The sequence below is a fragment of the Chiloscyllium punctatum genome, chromosome 24 (assembly GCF_047496795.1).
Source record: "Chiloscyllium punctatum isolate Juve2018m chromosome 24, sChiPun1.3, whole genome shotgun sequence".
Lineage (NCBI taxonomy): Eukaryota > Metazoa > Chordata > Chondrichthyes > Orectolobiformes > Hemiscylliidae > Chiloscyllium > Chiloscyllium punctatum.
In genome coordinates, this window is record NC_092762.1 from 50260126 (window position 1) to 50273991 (window position 13866).

General features: G+C 39.3%; 1 protein-coding gene across 1 annotated transcript in view; it reads left to right on the forward strand.

Moving 5' to 3' along the window:
- uhrf1 (ubiquitin-like with PHD and ring finger domains 1) overlaps positions 1-13866 on the forward strand; it is a 36864-nt gene that overhangs the window by 15188 nt on the left and 7810 nt on the right. The window contains exons 6-11 of the mRNA XM_072593815.1: positions 1167-1353; positions 3325-3448; positions 3915-4022; positions 7822-7926; positions 9511-9617; positions 10179-10341. Coding sequence (XP_072449916.1) covers positions 1167-1353; positions 3325-3448; positions 3915-4022; positions 7822-7926; positions 9511-9617; positions 10179-10341 — 794 coding nt within the window. The remainder of the gene's footprint in view (positions 1-1166; positions 1354-3324; positions 3449-3914; positions 4023-7821; positions 7927-9510; positions 9618-10178; positions 10342-13866) is intronic.

Genomic DNA, 13866 nt, shown 5'->3' on the forward strand with positions numbered 1-13866 from the left:
GAGGATTGTTGGCATGTCACATACAAATTCCTTGCGACTTTGGACTGAATGGGTATTCTTCTCACACATCTTAATTTGAATTTGGCACCAGAGTTTGTATCGGTGAAAGTTTGTTGCTTTGGTTTATTACATAAAACTTGGATCTAAGAGAAAGCACAAATGAAGCACATTTGTGGGATGTTGGAGATCAATATCACTTCTTTTAACAAAGACAAAAATGTCACTATGCCTGGTTGTAGAAATTATTCTTTTAATGTATAGTGTGTGTCCATCTGCATTTTGCTTTGAAGATGTATTCTCACAGTATTGATATTACTGTCAGTAGTGCGTTAACAGTTAAGACTGTCAAATCACTGATACCAGATTAAATAGGGATAGCAAGAACACGAAACAGTTTGATTTCCATGAAAACCTTAATTTTGTTTTGTGTGATGCTCTTCCTAAATTGCTACTTTTAAAAATTCACATTTTAATTTGGTGCGATTTGAATTTGAGTTCTGAACTTCCAGTCCTGTAGATGGGTATGGATGGGTATATGAATAGGAAGGGTTTAGAGGGATATGGGTCAAATGCTGGCAAATGAGACTAGACTAATTTTGGATATCTGGTTGGCATGGATGAGTCGGATGGAAGGGTCTGTTTCCATGCTAGACATCTCTATGACACTGTGACGACTGCCCTGCCCCTAATTGGAATAGCTGATGGATGTATTAAGTCTTCAGCACATAATTGGGTCCTTTGATTGAAGTTATAACTTGAATTGTTCAATTTACTTGTTTTGTTTAGTGAATATTAGGCTGGATCTTTGTACTGGGACCCGATGTTCTTGTTACTCCAAGCAGCCATGTAATATAATAGCTTTCTGAACTCAGCTGACTGTCTTTGTGGAGTTTGTACGTTTTCCTCATGCCTGTGTGGGTTTCTACTGAGTGCTCTGGTTTCCTCCCATAGTCAAAGAATCTGCAGGTTAGGTGAATTGGCCATACTTGAACTATAATATTATAGTTGGGGAAACTCCAGAAGGTCAAGCAAATGGAACATTTGATGGATGCCTATTGTACTTTGCTGACTTGTTTCCTTCCCAAGAAATTTAAAGATGTGTAGAATCTCAGTACTGCATATTAGATTACACTTTTTTTTTCTGTTTTATACCTTTTTGCCTGTAGGGCAGAATGGACCTGAGTGCAAGCATTGCAAAGATAACCCTAACAAGGACTGCAAACAATGTGCCTGTCACATATGTGGTGGAAAGGGTGACCCAGGGAAGCAATTGTTGTGTGATGAGTGTGATATGGCCTATCATACCTACTGCCTCAATCCTCCTCTCACTAGTATTCCAGAAGTTGAAGACTGGTATGTTGGCCTCAGCTCTTGCATTTGTTTTGCTTTGGTTGAGGAAAGAAAAGAACATGAGTAATGTCTGAACTTTTTCTAGGATGTTGAATAAGCTTTAATGCTGCTTGCATTGTTAGTTCCTCAGGTAGCTCACAATCCACTGAGAACGTGTGAGAGCATTGCTGATAATTTGTTTTATTAGCCTGGATCTTTTGCATGCAGTTGAAGTGCACACCTGACTATGTCTGAACATGATTATAAAGCTATCTTGTCTTTGTGAAATATCCTACCTGTGGGAATAGCAATTGAGAACAGAACTGACCTGACCCTTTAAATGACATTTCTGCTATAGCTGAAGAACTGAGTTATCTCTGTACAACCCCATAAGATTTTAGACAAGAGCCAAAGTACTTGGTAGGATGCAGTAACAATTATATGAACAAATTTGATGGATTGATTTACAGATTACAAAAGTTCCATAATCAGTGCTCCCAAGAGTACATGGTGGAACCAATTTGCAGTTTTTATTTATAATTGTAAGCAATAAAAGTCCTTGGACTACTTTGTTGCCATGATCAAGGCCGTTGATCAGTCAGCCTTCCCTCCCATTTGCTGTTCCAGCCAAACTTTTTCTAAAGCTGCCCTTCCCTATCTCAGAAACTACAGCTTTCTCCAAATTACTTTCTATTTCTTCTCATATAAATACATGGCTCATCTTGCCCAGGAGACACATTGTCTGCTTCCTCAATCTCACAACAGCTAACCCACCAACTTCCCTTCCAGGTCCAGATATTGTTGATTGCGCCTTTAAATCTGCCATCTCTGCTCCTTTACTGATGAGACCGACTCTCCCACCATTCTTACTATCTTTTCTTTTCCAAACACCTTGTTGCTGGCTGTTCGCAAATCTATGCCCAGCTTTCCTCTAACTCCATAATTGAATCCTTCCAATCAGGTTTCAGTCCTTTCTTCAGTTCCAAAGTAGACCTCTGGTAGGAACTTCCAATCATGTCTTTTCACCTCCAGACTTGATTATTGCGCTGTACTCCTGTTTGGTTCTTTGTGCAATCTTCCTTTTAAATTCTGCTGTCCATTTCTTCAGTGAATTGGATTTAGTCCAAGCTATCACCCTTCTGTTCCCTGTCTTACATTCGCCATCTCAACTTTAAAATTCTCATGTTTGTTTTTAATTCTCTTCATGACTTGTATCTTACCATCCCATCCCTGTAATATCCTACAGCAACCCTCCCCACCCCACCATATCCCTTAATTGTCTTAATTCTGGCTGCTTCCATTTTTCATTGCTACAGTATTAGTGTGTGAATCTTGAGGTATCTACACCCTAAGTTCTAGGAACACCTCTGTGCTCTCTACATCTTTCCTCCTTCAAGTCTGGCCTAGTGGTATTATTGCTGGACTGTTAATCCAGGCACCCATGTAATGTTCTGAGGTCCCGGGTTCAAATCCCATCATTGCTAGATAGTGGAATTTGAGGTGAATAAAAATCTGGAGTTAAGAGTCTAATGATGATCATGGATCCATTGTTGACTGTCAGAAAAACCTATCCAGTTCACTCGTGTCCTTTAGAGAAGGAAACTGCTGCCCGTAACTGCTCTGGTCTACAAGTGACTCCAGACCCCTAGCAATGTGGTTGTCGCTTTACTGCCCTCTGGTATGGGCAATAAATGCTGGCCTAGTCAGTGATGCCTTCATCCTGAGAATTTTGAAAAACGCTCTTAAAACCCACATCTTTGGCTGTTTCATTTCTTTTGCAATAGCCTGCTGGTCTACGGACATTCCTTAGGCAATGGAAAGTGTCAGTCAAAGAAAAGCATTTAATTGTGACGTTCAAAAAATGCACATATACACCTTCTACTGATGTAGAGGATTTTAGCCAATTGAAAGATTTTCTTTTGCCACGTTTGTGAAGCTTTGTTGCAGATTGTAACTAACCTCGTTAGCCAACTCATAAAGTGTGCCTGATCACAGGTATTGCCCTCTATGCAAGAATGATGCTAATGAAGTGGTGCTTGCTGGTGAGAAATTGAAAGAGAGCAAAAAGAAGGCTAAGATGGCTTCTGCTAACTCTGCCTGCCAGAGAGACTGGGGCAAGGTGAGTAAAATTTAAAGTGAGGTGTGGTGGTGTCAGAAGTTTGAAGCAACTATATTTCAAACATAGGTCGAAGCTTTAATGAAGGCAGAAATGAAATAAAAGCAATCCACTCTTAGGATATTTAAAGTGAGATTTTGATAACATAGCTAACTGAAGAATTTACCTTGAATAATTCATAATCATTTTCATTCCTAAACTGTGACTTTCTCCAGGATTAAGTAATTTTAATGATCTCTTAAACCGTAAAATACCTGAAGTTGACAATGCTTCGAACTAGCCTCTATAGTAAAACTTGAAAAGTGTGAGCAGCATGATAGTTATAATAATGGTACATAGAGTTATGTTTATTACCCTGATTTTCTGTTATAATGTATCACTTTCATCTACACCTAACAATAAATCTGCAGTCAGAACCTTGCTACGTGCTCAGACGTTTTTTGTAAGTAATTAATGTGGTTTATTCCAGGGTATGGCCTGTGTGGGCCGCACAAAAGAATGTACAATTGTTCCTTCTAACCACTATGGGCCTATTCCTGGTGTTCCAGTAGGCACCCAATGGAAATTCAGAGTCCAGGTATGCTTGCTTTTCGTGTGAGGTTTTGGATACATGAAGTAAGCTGGAGATATTTCATTAAATGATATTTTAGTCAATCTATTTAACTTCAGTCAATTTATTTCAACAGCTCTACTTTATATAAATCAAAAGATAAAGATTAAAAATGTGCTTCAGTGACTGAGAGCAGTGGTTGTTTATACCAATATGGAGAGATCATTGACAATCTTAATCGATTTTAAATTTACATTATATGAGGGGTGATAAATTATGTGAAATGTACCTTTTAAAAAAAAATCATTCATGCGATGTGAGCATCGCTATCCATTTATTGGTCATTCCTAATCACCCTGAGGGCATTTGAAAGTCAATGACATTGCTGTGGATCTGGAATCATGTATTGGTCAGATATTACAACTTTCTTCCCTAAAGGACATCAGCTAACCAGATTTTATTTCCCTTAAAATGATTTAATTGTCATCATTGGACACTTAATTCAAGATTTTTGAAAAATTGAATTCAAATTCGATCATCTGCCATGCTCTGATTCAAACCAGTGTCCCTGCAACTGGGTCTCTGATTAATCATTTCGCAATAATGTCAGAAGGCCATCACTTCTGAAGCCTCAGTATGTACTTGATCTCTAAAGATCAGAAATGCGTTAACTAAAGTCAACCTAATGAGAGAGGTAAGATTCCTTGCGTTTTACACCCACGTTGCTATCCAGCAATATTTACAGAAGTCCTTGAATGTTGATGCTATACAGGAATAGGATTGGACCTCAGTTCTTAGTCCCACTACCTCTTCGCAGTAATAAAAAAAGTACCATTGCAAACTGTAAATAGCACATACCTTTGTGCAATGATCTCAAGGTGAGTATAAAAATAGTGATACCTAAATGATTTCTAGTCTGCTTAGATTACACTGCTATGGACATGCAGGATTAGATTGTTTTCTTCTATTCTAAATTTTCTCTTGATAACTGTGAATTAGGCTGGTAAGTAATCCATTACCCATGAATGGCACGGAATTAGAATTAGATTTCATTATCACACTTACTCAAATGTAGTGTTATAAAGCCAAAGTTGACCCTTCTCTGGGGACTAAAAGCGAAACACTAAAGAGGAGCACCTCGCCCTTTAATCTGTAAAAGGAGTGTGAAAAGTGGTGTAACCAGCTTTTCAGTAACACCTTGTGGTTAAATAAAATAAATTCCTGACACTCACTCTAAAATCAACAAGTAACAATTTAGTTATCTAACAGTGAATAAATCAACTAAAATATTAACAAACTGAATAAATCTCTTTTAACTCCTAACTACAAAGAAAAATTCTAATGGTATGCTGTTCCAATAAATCTAAGTTCCACTCATTTTTAAAAAAAAAATTAGAATTTAGTCTCTTGAAGTCACAACTGGGTTATGTGTTTTCCGGAATACTCGTGCCTTCTCTGTTGATTTTTCTGTCAGGAATATTAACGAGTTGTGCCATTGGTACCACTGTTATTTAGATGGTGCTTTCTGTAAGACATAGAGGAGACTTTGAGACCCTGCAATTCTCTCTCGAGCGCCAAGGGCCATTAACTCTGGCAGATTACAGGTAGCTTCAGGTTCTTTGTCCAACTGCCCCTTCTTTTTATACCCTTGCAGATTTATCAATATTTCTTGCAATAGGATTGGCCCTATGTTGTCAAAGCCATCATACTTATATTTAATAGATTTTTGGTATCTAAATGCCTGGTTGTAATTGGTTGGCTAAATTCAAAAGTCTGTTGTCTTGGTTTAAAAAAAACTGCTGCTTGGCCTGCTAACTGTACGAGCTTTTGATACAAATGTTTCAATTTGGGTGTACTTGCCAACTTTCAAGCTGCTGCTCATAGATGCCCATTTAAGTCTCTAAGCACAGAAAAATCATGTGATCTTTTAAAGGGACCAGCAATGCTTTCACCCCAGCACTTTGCAAATACCAAATTCTAACTTTCTGCCTCCCAATCTATCAGTATTGTTCTCAACTTGGCAACAATAGGAATACATGAGTATAGTGAAAAGTGTACAAATTTGCCATTTTCTGCTGCTGCCTTGGTTACAAAACCAGAATTTAGAAAAACAACAATAGCGGAAATAAAAGAAAGCCAAAAATTAAGAAAAATGTCCAGATTTTAAAGTCTGAGTCTTATCTCCATAACAAGTAGGCAAAGAAGTGGCAGATGGAAAATAATGTGGACAAGTGTGATGTTATGCACTTTGACAAGAAGAATAGAGGCACAGACTGTGTTTTTTTTAAATGAGAAAAGGCTTTGGTAATCAAAAAGTACATTCTGTTCTAATATAACGTGATAGTTCAGTTTTTGTGCGATCTCTCATGTTTTACGGCGATCACACGATAGCCGTGTCATTTAAACTAATAGGGCTGAAATCTTGTTATAGCCAATACAGATAATGAAAATTTGTGTTATACAAATAACAGTTTAAATTCTTCAATCGCCTTAAAGCCAATTCGCATTGAAGAAACACATGTTAAAGCAGAACTGACTGTACAAAAGATTTTGGGTACAAGTCTTAGTTCAAGATTCTCTTGGGGGAGGCAATAGTGTAGTGGTATTACTGCTAGACTATTAATCCAGAAACTCAGCTAATGTTCTGAAGACCTGCGTTCGAATCCAACAATGGCAGATGGTGGAATTTGAATTCAGTAAACAATCTGGCGTTAAGACTCTAATGATGACCTTGATGCCATTGTCAATTGTCAGAAAAACCCAATGGGTTCAATAACACTCAGTAGGGAAGGAAATCTGTCATCCTCACCTGGTCTGGCCTACATATGACTCCAGACCCACAGCAATGTGGTTGACTCTCAACTGCCCTCTGCAATTGAGGTTGGACAATAAATGGTGGCCCATCCAGATGCGCCCATATCCCTGAGTGAATTTTAAAAGGATGGCAGTTAGGAAGGCAAATTCAGTGTTAGCATTCAATTCGAGAGCAGAGATGTACTGCTGAGGCTGTATAAGGCTCCGGTCAGATCATATTTGTGATATTATGACAGTTTCATGGCCTTTATCTGGTATTGGAGGCATCCACAGGAGGTTTACAAGAATGATTCAGGAGATGAAGCGCTTGTCATTGAGAACGCTGAGTCTAATGGAATTTGGAAGGATGATGGAGGATCTGATTGAAACTTATAGAATAATGTGAGACCTGGATAGAGCAGATAAGGAGAAGATTTCTACTAGTAGGAGAGACGAGGACCCAAGGGCAGAGCCTAAGAGTCTTTAGAACCTTTACGACCCTTTAGAAATGCGATGAGGAGGAATTTCTTGAGCCAGAGGGTGGTTCACATCTGGTGCTCATTGCCCACAGGAGGCAATGGAGGCCAAGACATTGAAAGTATTTAAGAATATTTAAGATAGAGAGATAGATAAACAGGTTCTTGCTTAGTATGGGGAGAAGGCAAAAGAATTGTGTTGCGAAGCATATCAGCCATTATCAAATGCCTAGCCAATGCAAGGGAATGCTTCATTGAATTGGTTTAGCTATATTCTCTTACCCTAATGTGTTGTATGAGATGATATAAGAATTAAACTTAGGGTTCTGCAGTATATAAAGAATCCAATTTTAACAGAACTTCTCAGCAGAGGTTGACACTTGTGCTGCAGAATGGTTTTACTAAAGCTCAGGTGCAGGTTGCTAGCCCACCTGCCCTCTTGGCAGACTTGCTGTGTTACATTGTGGGGAAGGAAATTGGTTAAGCTTGTTTTGTTTTATTGTTTGCACTATGGTTATCTTGTTATTGATCTTTTCACTTGTTTTCTCAACTTGAAGGTGAGTGAATCTGGGGTTCACCGACCACATGTGGCAGGAATTCATGGTCGAAGTAATGATGGAGCATATTCCCTTGTGCTTGCAGGTGGCTATGAAGATGATGTGGTGAGTGAAATGCATTATTGTTTAAGCTAGTGATCTGAATTTTCTTATTTTCCAAATTGTGCATATATTTTTCTGTCAAAATATGCACTTGGAACCTTGGGAATGGCAACAGGCCATTTGGTCCATTGTGCCTTTGCTGACTTTTTGGTATTCCCGGTGGTTGGGAGCCTCAGCATTTGCAATTGTCCAAATGATTTGAGGTTCTTTCAGCTTGATTGGCGAGAGAGAGTATTGTAGGCTGGTTGAACGAACTAACCATGACACCATTGTCATGGCGGGATGGTGGAAATTATTCAGTTAAAAAGAATGTAGTGGTAAAAGGAGACAATGTAGCGCGGGGGATTAACTCTATTTTCTATACCAAAGAGTACGAGTTCAGAAGTCAGCGTAGCTTGTCTGGTGGTAGAGTTCTAGCTATCTGCTCAGGGTTGCAGAGGACCTTACAGGGGGAGACGTAGGATCTAGTCATCATGATTCATGGTCCATTGGTACCAGAGATGGGCAGGACCAGGAAAGTTATTCTGTGTAGCCAGCATGAATAGCTGGACAGTAAAAGCTAAAACCGTACCATGTGCAAATTGACGTAGACCCAGTGAGATTAGAAAAATTAATATCTCCGAGACTGGTGTGGTAGATGTCACCTCTGGATGTGGGCCACTGCCACTAATATTGTGGAAAGTAGATCTAAACTGTTGGGATGGACTACACCTGAAGAAGGGCTCATGCCTGAAACGTCGATTCTACTGCTCCTTGGATGCTGCCTGACCTGCTGCGCTTTTCCAGCAACACATTTTCAGCTTACACCTGAAATGTGTTTGGGTCAGTATGTTTCAATCCACATAACTTGGGGGGTGTCTCTCTCAGTTCTGCACTCAGTTCAGTCAATAAACACTGGCACAGTGAGGAAATTAAAAGTGTTGTTAAATGGACAGTGAAGTTGGATTCAACAAATGGAAAATGGTGCTGTAAAGTGAAACATGTAGATCACAAAGAAGTGGGAGATTCCACCTTCAAATCTTATCAACTATCCTGAAAAACAATGCAAACAACTTAGAACACTTTGATGGGGGGGAATGCCAATTTGTCAAAGATGAAACTGAGAATGATTGATTGTCTATTCTGGCATCTAACAAGCTCTGCCAAAGAGGTTTATGGCAGCTCAACTAGTGAATGTTCCTATCTCTCGTCCTGTGCTGCAGGAAAGGGGTGTTATCCTAGGGAAAAGAAATGGGCCACCATGCATTTTCTTGGGAAGGATGCCTAAATTTAGCTATTCAAGATGGAACAAGGTATTGTCTTCCTTGCAGGCAATGAGAACCAGGAAGAGGCCTACTAATCAGATGACTTGGCTCTTTCTGCTTGCCTGAAAAGGCTAGCAGAGAAGTTCCTGCAAATTTCCCCACAGTTCAACTGATTGTGATTTGACAGTAATAGATATCCAGGCCTTGCGTGATAGATGATCACCATGACTTTTGGTTATAAGTTTTGGTGTCAATCTAACCAGTAGAAAATCGCAAATATATTCAGCACATTCAGAACTTTGCTGCAAAGGTGGAGATGATTGTTGAACCCTTTCTTTCTCAGGATCATGGCAGTGACTTCACCTATACAGGAAGTGGTGGACGTGATCTTTCTGGAAACAAACGTACAGCAGAACAGTCTTGTGATCAGAAACTGACCAATATGAACAGGTTGGTTCTTCTTTATAATATCTCTAATTAGTTTTAATCTTGCCTTTGTTTAGTATAGAAAATGCTGAACAGAGCTTTTTTTTGGTTATATATTTGTGCGCTTATTTTGCTGGTTTGCTGATTGTTGAGTTTAAAACAGAATATCAGATTTTAATCTAATTCTGGTGGATGGGTCAGACTATCAATCTGATTTACATCATTGTGTATACATAGGAGTTGGTTCAGAGATAAATGCCTATTATTAGCGAATATGGTTTGCTTTCTTTTTAAGTGATAATATTCACTTGTGACTTTTTGAAATTGAAGTCTTTTCTTTTTCTTAAAATCGCATTTAGTTTAGTACATGCCTTGATATTCATTTTCCATCCCAACTTCTCTCAAATTGCAGATTGATTTACAAGGTAAAATAGTGAATTTCCCCATCAGAAACTATGGTCTTTTTACATGATATCTATTAGATATTTGGTATCTTGAAATTACACATTATGGTCAAACACTGTCTTTTGTGTAAATGTACACTTTGCTTTAATACATAATTGAGATAAACTTTTTATTTTGAAGGGCTCTTGCTCTTAACTGTAATGCTCCCATTAATGATAAGGTGGGAGCCGATGCTAAAGATTGGAGAGCTGGAAAATCAGTCAGGGTTGTGAGAAGTGCCAAAGGCCGTAAGCACAGCAAGTATGCACCAGAAGAAGGGAACCGTTATGATGGTATTTATAAGGTGTGTATCAGTTAATTTAAAAGATTTTAATTTGTGTACTTCCTTTATCTTTTGTAACCCCTTGGGTTTTAATATCACTAATGCTCGGAATTTCATTTTTTTGTCAAGAATGGTAGGTCATGGAAAGTGTTTTCTTGAATCAATGAACTTAACTTCTCTATTCATTGGTACTAAGTCAAACTGATGTTTTGTCACTTGCATTTTAATTTCGACATTTACTTTTACAAATTTATTTATTCATAGGTAGGCCTAAAGTATCAATCTATTAACACAAACAATAGAATCAGACAATCCCTACACTATGGAAACAGGCCCTTTGGCCCAACAAGTCCATGCTGACCTGCTGAAGAGTAACCCACCCAGATCTATTCCCCTACTCTAATATCCTATTATAGGATAATAAATCCTATTTTTGCCCTTGACCAATGCACCTAACCTACACTCCCTGAACACTATGGGCAATTTAGGATGGCCGATTCACCTAACCTGAATATCTTTAGACTGTGGGAGGAAACCTACGCAGACACAGGGAGAATATGCAAACTCCACACAGACAGTTGCTCGAGGCTAGAATCGAACCCAGGTGCCTGGTGCTGTGAGACAGCAGTGCTAACCACTGATTCACTGTGCTGTCCCACTGTAGTACTGACTACTTGTCAGTTACATCTAAATAATTTCTGGGTAGATGTTGTAATCTATAACTGATTTATGTTACAATGAAGATCAATAAACCAAAGGAGTTAGATTTACTGAGTGACATCAATGAAAATCCAACAGATAACATTTCACCACTTGATAATCTTCAAAAGTAAAGCAAAATTAAACTCTCATTAACAAGCAATATTATGATAAATATAAATTGCAAGAAAAATGCTGATACACTAAAGATAGATCTCTCTGATTTCTTTGAGATACAGACTTTGCCTGTGTGACTCCAATTTTATTTGGAGTGCTTCAGAACTGACTTTCCTTATAATTAGCTAGTAACATTCAAGCCGACAAGTGCTAGGCAATGACCATCTTTGGGGAAAGAGAATCTGACCATCTCATGATGATGCTTAATGGCTCTAACATCACATCATTCTCTATTATTAATAAATTGGGGTCAGAATTAACCAGAAATCCAACTGGACTAACCATATAAATATTGTAGCTACAAGAGCAGAGTGAAGACTAGGAATTCTGAGTCAATTAACTCACCTCATGAATCCCCAAAGCCTCTCCATCATCTGGAAGACACTAGTCAGGAGTGTGATAAGATGATGTCCTCTTCTCTGGATGAATGCAACACCGCTCTGGAGCCTATTTATTTTTTTCCTTTTTTTTTCTAATCGGCCTGTTTAGAGATTAGATTAGATTAGATTCCCTACAGTGTGGAAACAGGCCCTTCGGCCCAACAAGGCCACACCAACCCTCCAAAGAGTAACCACCTCTCTCTGACTAATGCTCCTAACAACTATGGACAATTTAGCATGGCCAATTCAACTGACCTGCACATCTTTGGACTGGGAGGAAACCGGAGCACCCGGAGGAAACCTATGCAGACACTGGGAGAATGTGTAAACTCCACACGGACAGTCGCCTGAGGCTGGAATCGAACCTGGGACCCTTGCGCTGTGAGGCAGCAGTGCTAACCAATGAGCCGTGCTGCCCCTACGTATCTCTGGAACAGATGGGACTTGAACCCAGGCCTCCCGGTCCAGGGGTATGGACACTACCACTGCATTACAAGATGGTCCGTTAGGAGACTTGAGCGTAACTCCACCACCTGGCATCCCAATGACAGCCAGGACTAAGCAGTCCTCTTGATTATCAATAATCCATCACCTTCAACAGTCACTTTCTCCACCACAGACACACAGTGGCAGCATTGTATACTTTTTAACAGATCATCGCAGCACCTCAACATGGTTCCTTTGACAAGACCTTCCAACCCATGATTTCTAATATGTAGAAGGGCGGTAGACACACAAGTTTCTAAGTGGCACATTAATGTGATCTGCAAACATTTGCCGGTCCTCTGTCATTGTGTCAAAATCCTTGAACTTTCTTCCTAACAGCATAGTATCTAGCGAATTTTGAAAAGATTTGTAGCTTGGGTTGAGTTTCTGGATGTGAGGTTTGCTTGCTGAGCTGGAAGGTTTGGTTTCAGATGTTGCATCACCATACTAAGTGACATCATCAGTGAACCTCTGGTGAAGTGCTGGTGTCATGCCCCGCTTCATGTGTTTAGGTTTTTTTTGGATTGGTAATGTCATTTCTGGTTCTTGTTTTCAGAGAATGGTAGGTGGGGTCCAAATTGATGCGATGGTTGATAGAGTTCCGGTTGGAATGCCATTCTTCTACGAATTCTCATGCGTGTGTCTGTTTGGCTTGTCCTAGTCAAAGTGGTGTCCTTCCTCATCTGTATGGAAGGATACTAGTGACAGTGGGTCATATCTTTTTGTGGCTAGTTGATGTTCATGTATACTGGTGGCTAGTTTTCTGCCTGTTTGTCAGATGTAATGTTTATTACAGCTCTTGCAAGGTATTTTGTAAATGACGTTCGTTTTGCTTGTTGCCTGGATAGGGTCTTTAAAGTTCATTAGCTACTGTTTAAGTGTGTTGGTCGGTTTGTGGGCTACCATGATGCCAAGATGTCTGAGTAGTCTGGCAGCCATTTCAGAGATGTTGTTGATGTAGGATAAAGTGGCTAAGGGTTCTGGGCACGTTTTGTCTGCTTGTTTGGGTTTGTTGCTGAGAAATCGATGGACTGTTTTTTTGGTACCTGTTCTTCTTGATGACGCAGCATAGGTAATTTTCTGCTGCTCTTCGTAGTTACTTGGTGTTGCAGTGAAATAATGTCCTAATGCAGATTTGTTTGTGGGTGTTGGGATGATTTGCTTCTGTAGTTAAGTATTTGGTCCATATGTGTTGTTTTCTTGTAGACATTGGTTTGAAGTTGCCCATTGACTGTTAGCTCTACTGTGACATCTGGGAATGGGAGTTTGTTGTTTTCCTCTGTAGTGAATTTTATGCCAATATGGGTATTATTGATGGTCTTGAAGGTTTCCTCTAATTTGTTTCATTTAGTGATGACAAAGGTGTTATCCATGTAGCAGATCCAAAGTTCGGGTTGGGTGGTTGGGAGTGCTGTTTGTTTGAGTTTCTGCATTACAACTTCTGCTAGGAGTCCTGATATTAACGATCCAATGGGTGTTCCGTTGATTTGCTTGTAGGTTTTCTGAAGTGAAGTGGGTGGTGAGGCATAGGTTCACTAGCTTGTTCCTACTCCTTACAAACTACAGTTGTTTAAGAAGAAAGCTTCCTATCACCTCATCAAGTACAATTAGGCTTTGGGGAAAAACTGCTGGCTGAGTCAGTCTCTATGTTCTGTGAACATATAAGGCAGCATTTTGGTTCCTTTTCTTAGAGTATTTAGTTACTGACTATGGTATTAGCCTATAGTGTAGATGGTGATAGAACTTAAATAAAGGGGATTCCACGTGAAGTGACTTTTTTTGTTAAATGGAGATTATAATTCTG